We start from the raw sequence: 19,734 nt of genomic DNA, 5'->3' as shown, positions 1-19,734 counted from the left end.
CGTCATCCTGTGATCAAAAGCAACCAGGTCTTTCTCCTCTTCTGTCACTTTCAAATGATTAAGGCCCCAGCTTACAGCAAAAATTCCTGTTTGTTCCTAAATTCATGAACTTGCATTGTGCACTATTATTTCTATTACTCCAGTTTAGAAGGTGATCCAGATCTTGTATAATATTCTGTTCCTCCTTCGCCTTGGCACTACCTCCACACTTTGTGTCCTCTGCAGATTCTGTTAGCACTCCCACTGTTTGTGCCAAGGTCAGTAATAAAAAGGTTAAATAAGATTGGTCCCACAACTGATCCCTGAGGAACTCCATTAATAGCTGAACTGTCAGGCTAGAGAGAGAGGTTTTCAGTATGACTGATTGCTGTCTCCCCTTTAACCAAGCTCCTTATCCACCTTTCAATTCTCATATTAATCCCCATCTTTTCCAACTGAAAAATTTCCATGTGAAACTATATCAAATACTTTACTGAGATCAAGGAAGATCAACAGCATTTCCTTTATCTAAAGAAAAAAAAAATCAGGTTGGTGCAGCACCATCTACCTTTTGTAAAACCATGCTGTATTTTAATCCCAATTACCATTCACCTCTGTCCTTAACTACTTTCTCTTTCAAAATTTGTTCCAAGACTTTATATACAATTGAGGTCAAACCAACCAGCCTATGAATTTCCTGGGTCACCTTTCCCTTCTTAAAAATAACTATCAGTACAGCGTGAGGTATAAAGATGCAGATTCAGCGGCTTAGCACAATGAGGGTTAGGCAAGTCAGAGACCTAGGACCACTTGTATGTCACATTAAGTATCGCCTGCATCTTTCAGGCTCAAAAGCCCTTTTGAAATTTGGCCCTGAGTAATGTGTTTGCGACAGTGACTGGCATCCCTGGTACTATTATGGGATCCCCCTGATCCAGCCGAGGGGAGGGGAGGTAGGAGAAAGATATCTGATCATAGCTGTTTCTTCTTAAGTGTCGTTTTTATTAATTTTCAATTTTGAGAAAAGTACCCCTCAAAAAAGGAAGTTTCTGGAAAGAAAAAAAAAAGAGCATTTGAAATCCAGCTATTCATGCTGTTGAATGCACATCAGAAAGTTACATATGTCCAACAAAAGAAAGGAAGGGGGAAGGCTTAGAAGGAGGATGAGACGCTAAAGAGACTATAGAAAGAAAGGAAAATTAAAAAAAAAAAAGACAATTAAACGGAGGAAGGGGAAAGGGGAGGGAATGGATCTTTACCAAGTTACCTGTAAAGAAACTGAGGAAAGGGAAAAAATAAATAAATAAAAATCAACCAAACTGAGCATAGACAAAAAAACTCCAGGGACACAGAAACGGTGAAACTTAGACGTGATTGGAGGATTTGCTGGCGACGGGTTGAATCCATTAATGGAGAGACGACCAATTCCTGGCAGCTGTGCTGTACGCCTCACCCCAATTTCATTCTCTCGCTCCATCAGGTTCCCCGCTTCTTACAATGTCTTTAAAAGCAAAAGTCTCTGAGGCAGGGGTTAGCCGATCGGGGCTCAATCTTTCGGCTTTCATTCTCCTCCACTGCTGTTTCAGGTCTTTGTTTGGTTTTTTTTGTTTGCCTTTTTGCTTTCTTTCGAAGGCTGGCCAAAAAGCTCGGAAGCAGGGGAAGAGAGAAAGAGAAAACTGAGACAACGTTAGTTTCAGATCAAGGTGAAAATATACACAAACACCCAACAAAGGATCTACTCTTTTTAAAAAAAGCCCAACAATTTCAACAGAAGGAAAAAAAACAGCCCGACCCACTAAAGTCTATAATTAAAAAAAGTAGAAAAGATACTTTACAAAATACAATGGATTTCTCTCCTTATTTACATCATAGAAGGGTGGGTTTCTGTACAACATCTGAGCAAATATATACAGAGAAATCACATTTCCAAGAAGAGATCAGCATTGCACAGAAGAAATGGTTTCCTTGACTTTTAAAATGCCAAGAGGATCTAGACAACAGCTCTGGAAAAGACTCCAGACTGCTCAGCTCTAGACAACGTTTGCTTCCTGTTGCTAGGGTTGTTTAACTAGGCAGCCCAGCTAAGCTCTGGATTCTCTCTCTTTCTTTCCGGAGTTCACTTCCGATTGCTCTGGGATCAGAGCAGGAGGAAGGGAAAGAGCGCTGCTTTTCGTAGTCGATTCTTTGAGACAATTTGCACAGATCGGGCGGGGTAAGGGGGTGGTTCTTCGAACACGTGTGCGCCGAGCCGAAGATTCAGGTGGTGCAGGTTAGCATGGCCGGATGGAAAGGCGTTCACACTACGTGTGGGTATTTTGCTGTGGAGGACAGGCTGCGTTCCCTGACCCTCCCTGCCCAGCCCCCTTCTGACAGACCCCCAGAGAACGATCCGCTGGCAAGAGACTAAAGAAAAGCATTAACATCATGCGGGCCCCTGCCCGGCACACCATGGAGGAGATGTCCAGCGACCATCCGTCTTACCCTCTTCCGTCTGTGGAGGTGCGTGGGGGCAAGCGGGAATGGCCCCACTGGCTGGCATCGGGCACAGACCGAGCCGCCATTACCCCTTTGGCTGTGATTATGGGGGGGGGCTTTGGAGGAAGGGGGTACATTTAGAAGTTGGCCAGGACTGCTAAGCTCTGCCTGCAGTCAATCTTGGTTTCGTCGGTGCCCGTGTACACAAGGGACAGAGCTGCTAGGAAGAGCTGGCACTCCTCCGCAGCCTCGAAGGCCAGCTCTGACTGAACGTAGGAGACGGGGAGCACTGGGCGGAAACTGAAGGAAACAAAACAAAAGAAATAAACAAAACCCACCAAGGAATGGGGGAAAAAAACGCAGCAGAAGGCGGGTTAGGATAAGCACAGAGCCCAACGGGGTGGCTCACACCCAGACTGCACCACCACCTCCTGGATCTCAGCCCAGGGGATGTAGCTAGTACATCCCCCTCCCGCCCCCAATCTGACCCCAAGCAGCCTGCCCCACTAGATGTCACCCCACAACACCCTTCCCCACCAGATTTGATGCCAAGCGGCCTACCCCCAAAATGCACTCCCCCATATCTGAATCCCCAAGCAACCCGCCTGTCCCCTCTGTTCTCAGACCTGACCCAAAGGCAGCACCCCCAACAGAGATCAAACCCAAACCGGTAACTCCCCGACCCCAAAACGCTAACTCCCATCCATCACGGCAGTCAGTTCAGTAGCCTGCACCCCACACTGCACCTATCCGCATCCCAAGCTGAGTGAGAGCCTGGGTGGCTCTGGAACAGATCCACCCACCCAGGGGGTTTCATCCCACACACTAGGTCCCTGGTTACGAGCAGGGAAGGCAGCTGCCACCGTGCGCGACCTGACTGTAAGAAACTCCCTGTGTGGCACGGAGACTCTCCTACAGTGGTCCATTAGGCTACTCCCTCTCTCTACCTCCGCCCTCCCTATAGCTTTGCCCTGCCCCCCAGCAGGAGGTTTGCCTCCTCCACTGCTTTATGGAGGGGCTAGCCAGCAGCAGCCTGGCCCCTCCGTATCACAGCTCTATCGCCACCAAGCAGCTGGTGGAATTCAGGCCTCCCTTCCCCGCCCCCCAGTAGGAAGGAAACATCTGCACTTTCCAAATCAGAATGGAAAAGGTTTCTGGAGATCTGACCTCCAGAAAAGCAACACCGTCCCACACCCAGCACAGCGGGGGTGTCTCCCCAATCCCAGTCTGGATGCTACAGCCACCAGCAGAACATGGTCCCCTCAGTCCTGTCTGGGTGTTATGGCACTAGGACACCTGGCAAGGTGTCAATATTGATCTGCCATGGATGAAGTCACCCCACCGCTCACAAGGTTTGCCTCCGGGGCTGCAATCCCCCACCTGCCCGCACGAAGACGCTAGCTGCAGCCTCGGTCCTGCCTTACTGCTGCACTACAAGCATGGCCATGCACCAGGCCGGTCCCAGCCCCTGCTTCGACCCAAGGGCTATTTAGCATCTAGGCCTGTGGCAGGGAAGAGTCACCTGCACTGTGGAAGGGAGCTCGGGGGCCCCAGATGCACATTGACTACATTCTACTTACCTGCCGGAGGGAGACGGCTGCTCAAAACCAGAGGGGCTACTTAAGATCCCAGATGATCCCCTAAGATAGGCCACCCCCCTACCAACGAGGGATCCTTCCTAACCCCTGCACTAGCTGGCCAATGGGACACAGCTCTACAACCAGCAGGGCAATGACAGGAGAAGAGAAGATGTGATTGGATGCACCCATCTGCATCCCGATTCAGATGGGGAGGCACTGGGCGCCTCCAGAGAGCAGCACTCAGCCAGCGAGGGGGCACCACGGCCCAGCCGCCGGGGAGGGGATGGGGTTCGCGGCAGGGCACCCTCCTGGCCTGACATACGTTTTGATCATGGCTTTGAGGGCCGCCTTCCTCTCCCGCTCGGCGAACTTGTCGATGAGATAGCCAGACATGCAGGGTGCCTGGCGGTAGAGCCCGAAGAAGCGGTGATAGTTGGAGAGGGCCCAGGAGGCGCGGAGGGCCAGCGCGTGGGCCACGCAGGGGTCTGCCTTTAGCTCCTTGGTCAGGTAGGCCAGCTCCGTGGTGATGTCTGCAGGGGAAGGGAGGCAGGCGGTTATCAAACGCAGCCAGGGGCTCCCATTGCCTGTCCGCTCCCAGCCCGGGGCCACTGCAGAGCAGGTACGGTTTCCCGGCACTGGCAGGGAGACTCTCCATCTCGGATGGCATTTTCATTGGTCTGAGCCGGGGAGACACTCTAGGCCTTATCTTTCTGGTTGTCGTGCTCGGGGGCTCTATGGCTCAGAATCCACGAGGAGTCCTCCAAGGTTCACCAGAGAGCGCCGGGCGATGGATAGAGCGGCACTTACACAGGCCGCCACTCTAGGCATAGCTCTATGGCCGAGAGCGGGGCTGAGGGTGGGGACGACACTGCTCTAGGGCAGGATCTCTGTGGTTTGGGAATGCGGGGCCAGACACCAGCCAGGATTTATGCAAACAAGGCTCTACATATTTAGCAGCATGAGCCTTCGCCTCCCCGCCCAGGGCCTGGCTCACTCACCGCCAGAGTTCTTGGTGAAGATGTAATAGAGGATGCGGTAGGCGGTGAATTCCCCCACGTTGCCTGGCAGGTTCTCGGCGTAGAGAGACTTGAGCTGGGTCTGGCACTGGTTGAATTCCTCGTGATCTCCCTGGGGAGAGACGGGAATTCCTGTTACTGGGGCAGGGCTGAGTCCGACTCGCCCAAGGATCCACAGTGAGTTGGTGACGGACAGAACCCAGGAGTCCTAGCTTCCAGCACCCATTGCTCTAACCCAGTAGACCCCACTCCCCTCCCAGAGTCAGAGAGAACCCAGGAGTCCTGAGTCCCCCTCCCAAAGCCAAGTACAGAACCCAGGAATCCCACTGGATGCTCAAGTACACTAGCCCCTTCTTGCCTCTCTTGACCCATTCCACGTTTCCCCCAACACTAGGGTTTTATCTCAGCTAGCAACCATACACCCCCCAGCCCCAGCCCACTGCCAACTCCTCAGAGCTACAGTCTCCCATGGTTATCCCCAACGAGAGAGTGAGCGTGCAGGCGAAAACCCAGATCCCCCACACCCCCACTACCTTCTCCAGCGCTATCCGGGCGTGGGTCTCGTACACCTCCACCGTGAACTCCGTGCGGATGCCTTGAACCTGAACGGGGTGGGAGAGAGGGGTTACTCCATACGCCCTCCTTCAGCCCCAAGCAGCAATCCCCATGGGACGTTCAGCAGCCTGCGTTATCCAGGGCGAACTCGATCACAACCCTTGCCTCTGTGACAAGGGTCCTGCCACCCAGACAGTCCCATGGAGTTGTTTCTCCTGTACTGAGAGTGGCTGAGGTCAGGGGGCCTCTGAACCCAAAGGGAATGTCCCAGGTTCCCGGTAACCTGGCCAACGGAGCAGCTGCTCCCCTGAGATTTGGGGAGACATGGGTGCCAACAAGGCAAGTCAGCAAGGCTGGCAGATGCACTCAACAGCTCTGAAGGAGGAGTGAACCGCGGGGCCCAGGAGTCAGCACTGGGGGATCCGAGGCAGGAAGAGCTTGTGTACACAGTATACAGGGATACAGTGACGCATGAAGTTGTGTGTCTAGGAAGTGAGACTTCCTCTCCCAACTCAAGATGCTGGTAGCTGTCACCAATTTTGACTGAGGTCACACAGCAAGTGAGCAGTAGAATTGGAGAGAGAACCCAGGAGTCCCGACTCCCAGCCTCACCCGCCCCCTTCTGCTCTAGCTACTAGGCCCCCCCCCCTCCCAGAACTGGGGAGAGAACCCAGGAGTTCCATGTCCAGCCATTTAGAGCATGTCTATATGGAGAAGTTGACCAACATGGCTATAGCAAGAGAATGATCCAGTGCAACTCCGTGCGGACACCCTAGCCTGGAGTCATTACTCCACTTCCAAAGCAGCTGGTTTCCCCGACCAGAGGATCCCCACGGGACACTAGAGGCACACGCTCTTACGGAAGGGCCTCTCCCAAGATCCATTTCCATAGCTAAGCTCCCCAGGGATCCCTCCCGCCGCTGCCTGTGTCTGGGAGAGGGGCGGGCAGCTCACCGTGAGGTCCTGCCGGATGGATTTCATCTGCTCACAAGCGAAGGCATAATCCTGCTTCTCCTTCCAGTGCGACTTCACCATGGAAAGAGATTTTTTCAGCACCTGGGGACGCAGAGTGCCTGGGTTAGCAGGGGTTGCCGGTGAGAGCGATGACACCCAGGGGGCAGGTGGCAGTAGCGTCCTCGCTAGACAGACGGTGTTAGCAGAGCGCCCTGGCTTTCAGGGGCTGCACAGCATCAGCTCCTACCCCAGCGTTTTGCCAGGCTGGCCTCTGGGCCATGAGCAGGCTGATCCCAGCTTTGGATGGGTGTGCTATCGGGGTGATGACCACAGTGCCAGGGCTTGCCCAGACCCCAACCTGAGATCAGCCCCGCTTGTGCAGACCCCAACCCCACGGTCCTCCCCACAGAGACCCTGCCAGGCTCTGCGACACATCGTCACACCCCCTCCGACCTAAATCTCCCCCGCCAACCCCAGGCCAGAACTCCCTGTCATACCACCCAGACCCCTTCCCCCCATTCCCATATACAAACAGGCCCGGTAAAATCTGAGGTTCCCAGTCACACCGCACAGGCCCCAGCTGATATCAGAGGCCCAGTTTCCATATGTGGGGCGCTGTCTAGAAAGAATCCCCAGACTGAAGAACTGCATGGACAAAGACTGGGAGTGGAAACTGAGGCAGGGAGAAGAAGCGATTTGCTCCTCAGGTGTCCTGAACACCAGACTGGGGCTCTATCCACTAGAGCATGCTGGCACCAGTCTGCCAGCTGTCACATGGCACAGAGCATTAGTTCCGAGCCTTGCCCGTTCATCAGATATCTTTGCAGCTGTGATCTCAGCTGGGATGGCCCCGGGCACTGCAGTGGCTGCCTGGCGCTCACCGAGACAGGCCGGACAGTGGAAGGGTCCGGGGCGCAGGTGAGCCGCAGGTAGTGCTTGGTGATCTCCTGACAGGTGCCCATGATCTTCAGCTCGTTCCAGTCCAGGCTCTCTGAACCAGCAGGGTCCAGGCTGTTGATGGGCAGGATGAGGGGCTCCAGGCGCAGCTTCTTGGAGTGGCCATGCTGGAAGCGGGCCGCCCGCCGCTGCTTCTTGAACTCCTTCTCGGGGTCCTCATAGTCCATGGCATTCCGTCTGCGGTTGCGCTTGGAGGGACCCTGGTCATGTCTGAAAGGGAGGTGGTGGGAGGCTCAGCTCAGCTGCCAGATGGAGGGGGCAGGGGATTTGCCCAGGGTCACATGGCAAACCTATGGGAGGGACTGGGATAGAACCCAGGAGTCCTGGCTCCCAGCCCCCACTTCTCTAACCACTAGACTCCACGCCCCTCCCAGAGCCCGGACAGAACCCAGGAGTCCTGGCTCCCCACCTGGGCTCAAACCCTGCTTCTCTGCACAGTGAAGCCATGTTCTGACCCCAAGAGTCTCCCACCCAGCCACTGCCCGACTGGCGTGCCCAAGACCAGTATGTGGTGGGGTTACACCCCTGACTTTCTCCCCGTACCTTTTACCCCTCTGCATCCTCATCCGGCCCCGGTCCATGTGCCCCCCTCGGCCGCGGTTTTTCGGCGCGTTCCGGCGGCTGGCCAGACGGCATTCGTTGCCGGAGTAGGAGCTGTCTGAGTCTGAATGGGACGCGCTGCCAAAAGAGGAAGCATTAGTGTGGCATCTCAGCTGCCCCCTTCTCTCGGAGGGCCTGCCTATAGCAATCTTGGGGCTCTGCCCCACCCCTAACATTTGGCAGGGGGCAAGGGCTCTTCCTCACCTGCTCCCGAACCAGTCTCCTAGAGTGGGGCAGGGGAGAAAGAAGAGAGAGTTCCCCCTCAGTAGGAGATGCTCTGAGATGCACAGGCAGTTCTGCCCGCTCTCAGAGCAATGGGTTCAGGCTCTCTGCAGATTCAAGCAGAGATAGCTGCACCAGTCACACACGGGTCCCACTTCCAACGTTCTCTCCCCTGCCCACCGGGGCAGCAGGTTAACTTGGTTGTTAAGCAAATGCTGAGATTTCTGCTGTACACTGGTCTGTACACTGCCCTTGCGTACTCCAGCACTTCCCTCCCCCCGACAAGGGCAGGCCCATCTCCGCCCCACAGCCCCTTACCTGCGCCGGAAGTGGCGGCTGGGCGAGCGAGATGACGAGCGGGAGCGGGAGCCGTTGCTGGAGGACGAGCTGTTCTCCTTCATGAAGACGTTACGGTTTCCAAACTTGGTGGGGAAGCCGTTCCCTCGGGCCCGGCCGGCCCCGCCCCCTCCGCGCTGAGACTGGGAGCCTGCCATGCTGCCCCCACCGCTGCCCCGCTGCTGCTGTTGCTGAGACAGGCCGGAGGGCATGGAACCCCGGGGGGTGTGGAGCGAAGACACCTCCCAGCGTTTCTTCTTGGGGCTCTCCGCCATGCTGTCCCTGCCCAGCCTGGAGAGAGAGTGTGCATTACTGGAGAGTTCAGAGAGGCCACAGGGGGTCAAAGAGTCGCTGGTGGAGCCTCAGCTACCTGCCTCTTGGGGAGGGTGGCTGAGATCAGCCCCGTTTTACAACAAAGTCTGCTCCTGACACTGTGTGGAGAACTCCTGGCTCCCCCAACTCTAACCACTCGCCCTCCCCCACCCCCCGAGCCAGGGACAGAACCCAGGAGTCCTGACTCCCAGCCCCCACCGTTCCGCCTCCCGACTCTCACCCCACAGCTCACCCTGGCAGCGGCTCCCTGCTCCAGTCGATGGTGTAGGCCGTGCCATCCTGCAGCCTGGCTTGCAGCACCTCTTTCAGCAGCTTCTCCGTCCGGTCCTTGTCCTCCTCCGACTCGCAGGCGGTGAAGCAGCGCTGGACGTACTCCTTCATGTCCTGGGGCCAGTCCTCTGGTTTGCCAGCAGACGAGCTGGGGGGGGAAGAGGGGATGGAAGCCAGACGTTAGAGACCCAAGATGAGCCACTGACCTCAGATGGGTCTGTGGATCGTGAGATTAGCCAGAGTCAAGCAGAGGGGTTGGGATGGGAGGAAAACTCCTGCGGTGAAGAGCACAGACCGGCCTCTAGCTGATGGGACTTAAAGATCCCAAGATGGGTCAAACCTAGGATAGATCAGGCTAGATGTTTCCAGAAGTATTAACGCCATTGGACAAGGTGCTGGGAAGCCCCCCACTGGAATCTTGTCCCCCCATTTCAGGCACCCATGGTTCCCCCCCTAGATTCCAAAGCCAGAAGAGACCGGTGCAATCATCAGTCTGATCTCCTGTCTAACACATTTCCAAGGAGTTCTCTGGCCTAACTCCCAGAAATAATTCAAGGAAGAGGAATCCAATCCTATCAGGGGAGCGGAGAGCTGATCTTATGAGGAAATTTTGCCCATGGGGAGTTCAGTGGCAGTGCTGAGATTCTAACTCAGCTGTCACTCCCAGCCCTGTGTCAGCCCCCCTTTGTAGACCACCCCACCTCCCTTAGGGGTCGTGAGCATGATGGATGGAGCAGCAGGGGAGGGACACACACCCTTGGTTGTGATGTTTCTCCGAGTTCTGCTGCGGCCCGAAGTTGCCATGCTGGTCTGAGGCACCGAAGTTCTGGTTCGTGAGCACGAAGGGGCGCTTCGGGATATTGAATTTCAGGCCGCCAGCTCCAGGGGCTTCTGTTGAGACACGAGAGAAGTTTACCGGATGGCTGGAAGCAGGAGGTGAATTCTGAGTTTATTAAATCCTTGGGTTACAGTGACTCAACTGAGATCAGGCCCCCAACTATATACGTGGACATCCCACACCTGTCAGGCTAGATTGACACTAAAAATCCACCCTCGAATTCTAGTTGGAAACAGAATGTCCTTCACTTCCTGTCCTGAACTGCTATGTCATCTTGTTGTGCTGGTGTTAAAACAAATGTCCCACCACTGCTGAATCCCCTGTATAACCAGTCCGGCGCCCCACCCCAGAAGTGGCTGCATCCAATCCAGGGCAAGCAATACTGAGATCTTACAGGAGTGCCTCTGAAGGAAAGGCAGAGGGCTAACACACTTTACGCCCCTTAGAGGAAAGCCTCCATTGCAGAGCATGCCCCCAGGAGGTAGGAAGGGGTAGGACTGTCATTTTACAGATGGGAAGCAAATCTGAAGGCAGTTATGCGCTGAAGAGCTGCGTACGTGGCGCTATTAATTACGTTTCAATTATTTATAATCACATGTGCTTGTTTACAAGTTGAGAGATGTTTTCCTCATCACCATGGCTGCAAACTTCCCCATGGCTCCTAAAGTGACGCTGGGCCCCGACTCTCACCAGTAAAGGGTCAGTGACAGGAACCGTGTCAATGGCTGGGATGTTGCGTGAGCCAAAATACAAAGTGCAAAATCCCAGTGGCAGAGCAGGGCTGGCTCTGTGCTGCCAAGAGGGACTACTGGCTGGCCTGAGTCAGCAGCACGTGCAGATGTCACGGGGAAGATGAAAAGATTGGAGCTGGCAAGTTACAGTCACTTCCAATGAGCTGGGCTCCAAAACCCGCCCAAGTTTGTCTAGCAACTCAGCATGACAGAGTAGTAGAACCAAGGAGACCAGACCACCAGCCTTCCCCCGCTCCACCTTCCTTCCTGCTTTAACCCCTAAGAACCCACCCGAGCTGGGAACAGAATCCAGACGTCTTAGCACCCCACCCTAACCACTAGAACACGCTCCCCCAGGACATCTGAGCCCTCTCCCCCCTGCTCTAATCCACTAGACCTCACACCCCTCCCAGAACCAGGGACAGAATCCAGAAGTCCTGGCCCCAGCCCCCCCACTCTAGCCATTCAACACCCTCACCCTTCCAGACCTGGTACCCAGAAGCAGCCGTTCGCACACACGGGGGCCAGGACTCACGTTTCATGCGGTTCCACAGCTGCTGTCCCTTCTTGGGCTTGGGCCCCTCCGTGTAGGCGTGCTGGCCGTAGGAGGCGCCGGAGTTCTGCTGCAGGTGCTGACCCCCGGACGAGCCGCCCTGCTGCTGGCCCATGGTGCCCATGGGGTGGTTGCCGTGCTGCGGGGGTGGCTGCGGGGGGTTGGAAGTGGCCATCTGCTGCTGTTGGTTGGGGTAGGCCATGCTTTCCTCCATGCCAGGGACCGGGGGCTGGGAGAGAGAGAGACGCTGTCAACAGAGTGTGGCATAGCCAGGGACAGACAAAGCCACAGGCCACGTGACACAGCGCTGCCTTGGACGGGCATCAAGGCCCGGCTGGAAGCAGATTATGGGTAGAGGTGTAGACAAACTGGCCCATCCTCCCCTCCCAGTTACACCGGTGTAGCCCCACTGCCTTCACAGGGCCAGGAGAGGGGCATGAGGCCAACAGCAATTTTCAGCCCATTGTCTTAAGAACTGGGGAGAAGCCAAGGGTTACGAGCCCCCAATTTGAGAGGGAAAGTCTAATTTGGTTTCTTGCCTGCTGTCATGCAACCAGGAGGTGTCAGTCCTGACTCTCAGTCCTCATGCTCTAACCCACTACCCTCCCAGAGTCAGGAATAGAACCCAGGAGGCCTGGCTCCCAGCCCCCCCGCCTCTAGCCCGTAACACTCCTGCTAAGAGCTTCAAAAAGAACCCAGTCAGATCTCCCTTCCAGTCCCTCCTGCTCCAGTCCCCCAGAGAACACTGCACCTGTGAGCCGAGGACAGAACCCAGGCGTCCCAACCCCTGTTCTAACCACCCAGCTACAACCCTAACATGACTCCTGGCTGCGGGCAGGAGTAAAGAACCAGCCACTGTCCAGAAGGACCCCTGAGCGCACTCTGAATGCCGGGACATTCGGACCTACCTGGTTCATGCTCCCCTGGTGCTGGGACGGACCTGGTGGCTGCTGGGCTGTTGAAGAGGAATAGGACCCCGTGACCCCGTACTGGCTGGGAAAGCTGTAGCCTGGGTAGACATTCTGCAGAGACGAGCCCAGCCCCACAGAGCAGCATCAGTACACAGCACTTGGCAAGTCTTTTACAAAGGCTGGCTAATTCTCCAACCACCCACCAAATCCTCACAGACATTAAAGGCCCCCTGCACCTCCTACTGCTCAGCCCCTCTCATGAGCTGGGATTAAGTCACTTAGCAATAGACAAGCTGGGACGAACTAGAACCCAGGGCTCATCAGAGATCAGTTCAAGACCGAGCAGAGGATAAATTGCTCACCATTGGGTAACAGTAATTATAGGGGTATCCGAAGTTGAACGGCTGGTACCACTGGTAATATTGTTGCTGCTGCATAGTGCTTGGATCTCCTTGCTGGGCCGAATACTGCAGAGAAACATATGTGGTCATCAGAAAAGGCAGTGACTAGGGAGCAGAGACTGGACCTCACTGACCTTGCGCAATGGCATTGGTTCGTGCTCCCCGGGCTATCCCAGGGTGCACTGCACTGGGTACCAGTCGTCTAGATAGGAGCTGCTGCTTTGGTAGTGGAGGATAGCATCCCAGATCATTCCCAGCATGCACTGATACACAAGAAGATACTGCGGTAGGCACAGGCACATGACGCTCGACAGAATACTGTCTCTAAAACTGGTGCGTGGAGACAACCCAACCAGGTCAGATGACAGATTGGAAGCTCACTGGGGGCAGAGACCATCTTTTTGTTCCGGGTTTGTAAAGCACCTGGCACAACGGGGGCCCTGATCCGTGGCTGGGGCTCCCGAGGGCGATGCAACGTAGATAAATAAGAGTGAATGTGTTAAATTGACAAGGTATGAAATTTAGTAATTCAAAGGGGCCTCAGGTTATTTATGGTAAGAGGAGCCCCGCCATGCTTGGGGCTGTCCATACACAAGACAGTCCCTCCTCAAGAGAGTTTTACAATCTAAATGGAAAAGACAGGCAGAGGAAGGGGATGGTGGGTAAGTGACTTTCCCAGGGCCACCCAGCAGAGTCAGGTATCACAAAGTCCAGTCCTGTGCTCTATTCACTAGGCAACACTGTCAGCCCAAGTGAAATGGCACAGAAATTAAACCTTTGATCTTTCTATTGGGCACTGGGGGAGTGGGAAAATCTCCCAGCACACTGGCTCAGAGGAGACATAGAGGGGCTTGTTACCTGTGTATTAGCCGGCCCATTGTTGGAAGCCTTGCTGGTCCCAGAGGCAGCGTTGGCTTTGCTGATACTAGCCAGCGCCTGCCTGGCTTTCTCCCACTCAGGGTTCTCGTGCGTCGGGCCTTCCATGTTGGTTTCCCGGGTGGTGCCGTTCCCTAGATTGTACTGGGGAGCCCTGGACAGGTCAAGAGAAAGACGAGGGTTATGCTCGGAGCCGGGCTCTCTCCTCCCTGACTGCACAGCAAAGGGTTAGCCCCACGCAGTAAGGCTTAAAGCAAGCTGCGGTTTAAGCTAAGAGTGGAAGGGAGGCAGGAATGCCACACAGAGGATGAATATCGCAATTCTCGCTTCAGTCACAGTTTGGCAGCAGTCACGCTGCTCCACACACACCCTGCTGCTGTGCCTTCCTCCTCCCCACTAAGGTCTCCTAACAAGTGACAACGGATGCCTTTTTCCCCACAAATGTGGACACACACTGGTGCTTATCTGGCCCTCCCGTTGTTGTATCTAAGCACCTTGCAATCTTTAATGAATTTATCCCCACAGCAGCCCCATGAGGCTGGGCAGGGCTATCATCCCCATGCTAGAGGGGGAACTGAGGCACAGAGTGGCTAAATGATTAGCCCAAAGTCACACATGAACAGAAGGGAAAGAACCCGGGTTCTCAGACTGCCAGGCCAGCACTCTAATCACTGAGCCCATCCTGCTCTGCAAGTCCAGCCTCCATGACCCCATAGCCGAACATGATACGGCCACTAGGAACTGGACTGAGATACTTCATTTCCCATACAATCACCGAACTGCCAAAGGGGAGCAGCCTTCACCCATGGGATCCGTGTCAAACTCAGAAGTGGCTAGCTCTGTCCCTTAGCTGGTCCTGAGCCAGCCAGCCCCTTTCTCCATCCGGGAACACAGCCTGCTGTGAAACAGGCATATATGCTCAGACAATCCCCACCAGTCTCACTGGCACCATTACTCTGGATGCCCAGGAGTGATTTTATGACGACACAAACAAGCTTTTGCCTTCACAAGCAAGTTTGAGGGACAATGTTACAGTATGCTTGTGCCTCTGGCCTTGTTATCTGCATTTTCATCCATCAGCTGCCAGACCTACTTCCATGCACCAAGCCTCTGACAGCTGTCGATTTAGTTTCAAATAGCTGTCAATTTAGTCTTCTAATAAAAAAGGAATCACTAAAAAAAATGTAGTATGTTTCCGACTTCAAGATTACATGGCTTATTTTCAGTTGTCCATTATCTGGCAAGCCCCAGGGCTTAGAAAACACCCAGCTGAACTATGAAGAAAACTATGCAAAGTCATCTTGCTTGGCCACGGAGAGAGTATTTTAGGTAGCTGAGTAGAATGTCCCTAAACTGATCAGATTTCATACCAATTTTGTGTCTCCTTTTGCATATAATGGAGGCTTGTAAGGGGTTTTTATGGTAGAAATTCATGTCATCTACCTAGTTTTTTCCTGGAAGACTCCATGGTCAACTGAAGAACAGGGAGGATAAAAATAAAAGATTTTACATAACATTAAAACGGCCATACTGGGCCAGACCAATGATCCATCTAGCCCAGGATCCTGTCTTCCCACAGTGGCCAATGCCAGGTGCTTCAGAAAGAATGAGTAGAACAGGTAATCATCAAGTGATCCATCCAGTCACCCATTTCCAGCTTCTAGCAAACAGCAAACCCTGCCTATTCTGGCTAATAGCTATTGATAGACCTATCCTCCATGAACTTATCTAGGTCTTTTTTTGAACCTCATTATAGCCTTGGCCTTCACAGCATCCTCTGGCAAGGAGTTCCGCAGGTTGACTGTGCATTGTGTGAAGAAATACTTTGGGGTTTGTTTTTTTTAAACCTACTGCCTATTCATTTCATTTGGCGACCCCATTATTGTGTTATGAGAAGGAGTAACAACACTTATTTACTTTCTCCACACCAGTCATGATTTTATAGACCTCTATTATAACTTTTTTTTTTTTTTTGCTTCTAAATGCTTCTTTTACTTTGTTATTTAGCCACAGTAGGACTTTTTTGGTCCTCTTACTGTGTTTTTTAATTTGGGGTATACATTTAAATTTAGCCTCTATTAAAAAGTTTCCATGCAGCGTGCAGGGATTTCAATTTTGGCAATATAACTTAATTTCTGCTTAAGTAACTTCCTCGTTTTTCTGTAATTCCCCTTTCTGAAATTAAATGCTATTGTGGTGGGCTGCTTTGGGGTTCCCCCCTCCCTCAGGGATGTTAAATTTCATTATGTTATGCTCACTATTACCGAGTGGTTCAGCTATATTCACCTCTTGGACCAGATCCTGGGCTCCACTTAGGGCTAAACCAAGAATTGCCTGTCCTCTTGTGGGTTCCAGGACTAGCTGCTCCAAGAAGCAGTCATTTAAGGTGTCAAGAAACTCTCTCTTCATCCCATCCTGAGGTGCAGCATTCTAAGCCAACAGGTAGGGGAAGGTCATCAGACTATCCTTCCAACACTGATTTAACTCAAGATTGAATGTTAGGAGAAAAGATCTCTTTGAATCTTTAACCAACACACTATCCTCTTGGTTCCGTAAAAAGGTTTTGATCCACATCACATTAACAAGACCCAATAGATGGAAGTTAAAGCCAAACAAATTAGAAACGAGGCAAATTTGTAACAGTGAGGGTGAGCAGCCATTGGAACAAACTCCCGTGGGAAGTGCTGAATTGAATTCTCCACCTCTTGATGGCATCAAATCTAGACTAGATGCCTTTGTTAAAGGTATCCCCAAATTATTGGGATCAGTAAAAGGGGAATTAGGGAAAATTCTTAAACAAAAGATCAGTGGTTCTCAACCTGTGGCCCAATCAGCACACAGCTGCAGCCCATGTGACATCTTCAGGGCCATACAGGTAGTATATCTATGGTGTGGATGTGACCCATAAAAAAGAGAGCTATATGCAGCCCACAATGGTAAATAGGTTGAAAACCACTGAACTAGATGATTTAATGTCCCTCCTGGCCTTAAAAGTTTGCTAATCTATGGCTCTCTTGCTTTCACGTAGAACACGCCTCACCTCAAAGAACAGGTAAATTTCAGTAAATGGCTTGAGGTAAAAGATGTATAAACGATAAAGAAATCTCTACATCACAAAACAAGAAACGAAACACCTTCATTTTTCCTCCTATTCCAGACTTTTAAAATGCAGCAAAATTGTTCACAGGTAGTTCTGAGGCCTTTAAAAAGGAACTGAAATGTGTGTTATTTCCACTCCAGGAAAGCCCAATCCTGCAATGAGCTCAGTGTGGACCCCTCCAATGACACTGACAGGGGACCCACCTGGGTCAAGTGGTTTCACCTGTGGAGAATTCGTTGCAGAACTGGAGATCAGAACTTCACCGTGCTAAACACAGCCATGCAAATCACAAAAACTAGGCTTAATACCAAAGTCAGCCAAATAATGTCCTTGACGAACATTAATTTGACAGGTTCTCATATTAAAGTAGTCTCCTTTGTACTCTATTTCTAAGCCTCTCAATGCTCGTGACAGAGAAACCTCCCCCAAAAATAATGTGAAATCCACAGACTGCTTAAAAGGTTTTACTGCCACTTTTTAGGGGTGAGCCCTTTTATTTGCTTTTGGCTTCTTTGATCACTCTGATTGGCTCTTTCAGATGAGTGCTCAGAATTTTAATCCCCACACCCTCAGTACTAATAAACTTTTCAACTTCCGAAAACATTTAAAGGGCATTCATTTATCTACTCTAGTCACACTTGACATAGCAAAAATGCAGCTCAAGTGCAACAGTTTAGACACTCATTTATACACAGAAGCTGTACCCCTTTTACACCAGTATAATTAAAGCAGGTGCGTTAATCCTCCCCAGTGTGGATGCAGTTATCAGGGTGCTTATACTGGTACAGCTTATTCCCACATGGGGAAAATATGCTATACTTACATATCTTTATACTAGTGAAGCTGCATCCACACTAAAGGTTGTACTAGCTTAACTATTTCAGCAACATCAATTGTACTCCAACTAAAACAGTTATACCAGTACAAATCTGTGGGGCTTAACCCACCACCAGTCTTCCCTGCAACATTTCTTCACCCCATTTTCAAATGCCTTGAGAAAAGATGGGCCTTTCTATGGTGCAGTAGAAAATGAGCCTCCCCAAGGTCAGGGGACCATTTACCACATGGCCACCCTTCCCTCAAGGCGTCAACATCCTCTTCCGTGTCATTTTAAAATTACAACTACACAAGATGAGGATGATACTGTATGCAGTTAATAGCTCTTGTTTCAGAGGAAGGCACACAGACAAACAGCCGCTGTGTCCGGCTCCTTACAATGCACAGAGAACAAGGATCCATTCTGAATCTGATTCTGGATCCTTCTGAGTCACTAGTTTATGCTCTGAAAGAGAAGATTCCTTTGTGACTATTTGGTGACAAGATGATCCAGCCCCACTACATGACATGGGCATGCGGCAGCCTGGGAAAATAAGGGGACCTTAGTTTGCTTTGGCATGAATTCGCCCCTAAATCCAGGCTGGTGTCAAATGAAGATAGATTATTGCGAGACACATTTCACTGCTCCCTCCTCCCCACTCCCTCCAAAAAAAGTCAACGCCATGCACGCAAAGCAGCAATCTCTACAGCTCCCACCCAAGCACACAAAACGCAATGATCACCATTCAGAAGACCGCTGGTCGCCTATGTTAGTAGCCATCGCTCAGTTGCTGGAGGGGGTCGAAGCCGGGATTACCGGAGCCGTAGACAGGACCTCAGAGTGCGCCCCTCCCTCACAGTCCCGGGCGGCTCTTCCGGTGCAGAGCGGAAAGTCACAGGCACCCTAAAGTCTGTGCCTTCTGGGTGCCTCGTTGGGCAGGAATCCGGGCGGGGGAGGTGCACCCCTTCTCTCTGTACTGGGGGAGACCCCTTCAGCCTCCTGGGGGCTCCGCTGGCGTGGCAGGGCAGGAACTTAGGGTGCCCAGCCCCCCCACAGTCTCCAGGGCAGGAAACTGAGGCCCGTCAGGTCAGGAAGGCAGGATAGTGCGCAGGGGGGGGCTCCCCCCTTTAGTCACTGTCTGCTGGGGGGGGGCTCAGACCCCCAGGTCTAGGCCCTCTCCCTCTAGCCCACCCTCACTCCTCAGCCCCCGGCTATGGGGCCCCCCTGCCCCAGGCTCAGCCCCCGCCCCCACAGGCCCCCCCTGCCCCAGGCTCAGCCCCCCACCCCCTACAGGCCCCCCTGCCCCCGCCTACTCCCCCTAGGCCGCTCCCTGGCACGTCACAGCCCCCCCCCCAAGAGCCCTGCCCCCCCCTCCGGCCTCAGGCCCCCCTCTCGTGCCCCGCTTGCCCCTCAAGGGCCCCTGGCTCCCCCGCCCCTAGGCCGCGGGCTCGCGTCCAACTCCAGGCCAGGCCGCCCCGGCCGCCGACACGCGGGCCCCGCGGGGCTCGCGCTGCGCTGAGCGGGAGGAGGGGGGGAGGGGGTCGAGAGGGGACGTCTCGCGAAGCGGCCCGCGCGCTCCCTCCGCTCTCAAGATGGCGGCGGCTGCCTCCCTTTTTTCCCCCTAGTTTCGCTTCCGCCGGCAGCAGCGGCGGCGCGCGGCGTCCTTCCGGGGCGTCTCGCGCGGCACGTAGTGAGGCGAGGGCAGGCCGACGGGAAGGGAGAGCGGTGCGGTTGCGTCGGCGCGTTGACGTCACGGCGCAGGGCGCTCCACGCACAGCCCCCCCCCCTCCCTCCTCCTCCGGCCTTTCCTCTCTGTCCGACCAATCGGAAGGGAGGCAAGGGAGGAGCTAGCGTTTGACTGGCAGATGGAGCGGAGAGGCGGGGCCCGCCAGGAGCAGCCAATGGGGGAGATAGGGCTGGTTGCCAGGGGGAGGGATGGTTGCCAGGGGAGGGATAGTGGTGGCCTAGGAGGGACATAGCCCTTCAAAGGTGAAAGCAATCTGGGGGGGGGTGTGAACTGGGAGCGGAGGCGCTTGGGTACCCGCCCCAAATCTGGGAGGGGAGTGGGGTCTAGTGGTTAGATCAAGGGGGGCTGGGAGCCAGGACTCCTGGGTTCTCTCCCTGGCTCTGGGAGGGGAGTTGGGTCTAGTGGTTAGAGCTGGAGGGGCTGGGAGCCAGGACTCCTGGGTTCAATCCCTGGCTCTAGGAGAGGAGTGGGGTCTAGTGGTTA

General features: G+C 53.6%; 1 protein-coding gene across 1 annotated transcript; it reads right to left on the bottom strand.

Moving 5' to 3' along the window:
* Positions 1-1,617: 1,617 nt before the first annotated feature.
* Positions 1,618-18,725, bottom strand: LENG8 (leukocyte receptor cluster member 8). Its single transcript, XM_067552062.1, has 15 exons — positions 18,247-18,725; positions 13,570-13,741; positions 12,673-12,777; positions 12,308-12,421; positions 11,382-11,628; positions 10,033-10,168; positions 9,240-9,425; positions 8,657-8,965; positions 8,060-8,194; positions 7,441-7,726; positions 6,560-6,661; positions 5,584-5,652; positions 5,033-5,162; positions 4,357-4,564; positions 1,618-2,754 (listed from the first exon to the last, which is right to left on the bottom strand). Exons 1-15 carry the CDS (start codon positions 18,282-18,284, stop codon positions 2,592-2,594), a joined length of 2,400 nt encoding a protein of 799 aa, XP_067408163.1. The 5' UTR covers positions 18,285-18,725; the 3' UTR covers positions 1,618-2,591.
* Positions 18,726-19,734: the final 1,009 nt, after the last annotated feature.

This window comes from Emydura macquarii, unplaced genomic scaffold (assembly GCF_026122565.2).
Source record: "Emydura macquarii macquarii isolate MOO-44397 ecotype Brisbane River unplaced genomic scaffold, CSIRO-AGI_Emac_v2 contig_1386, whole genome shotgun sequence".
In the NCBI taxonomy this organism is placed as follows: Eukaryota; Metazoa; Chordata; order Testudines; family Chelidae; genus Emydura; species Emydura macquarii.
Note: the sequence above shows the minus strand (reverse complement) of the source record. Positions and strands in the feature narration are given on the sequence as shown.

Coding starts and splice junctions, on each gene's coding strand:
- LENG8 (XM_067552062.1), bottom strand. CDS start 18,284: ATGGCTACTAACATAGGCGACCAGCGGTCTTCTGAATG. Junction 12,422..12,672: donor ATAATTACTGTTACCCAATG/GTGAGCAATTTA, acceptor TCGTCTCTGCAG/AATGTCTACCCAGGCTACAG. Junction 8,195..8,656: donor AGCCGCCACTTCCGGCGCAG/GTAAGGGGCTGT, acceptor CTCTTTTGGCAG/CGCGTCCCATTCAGACTCAG.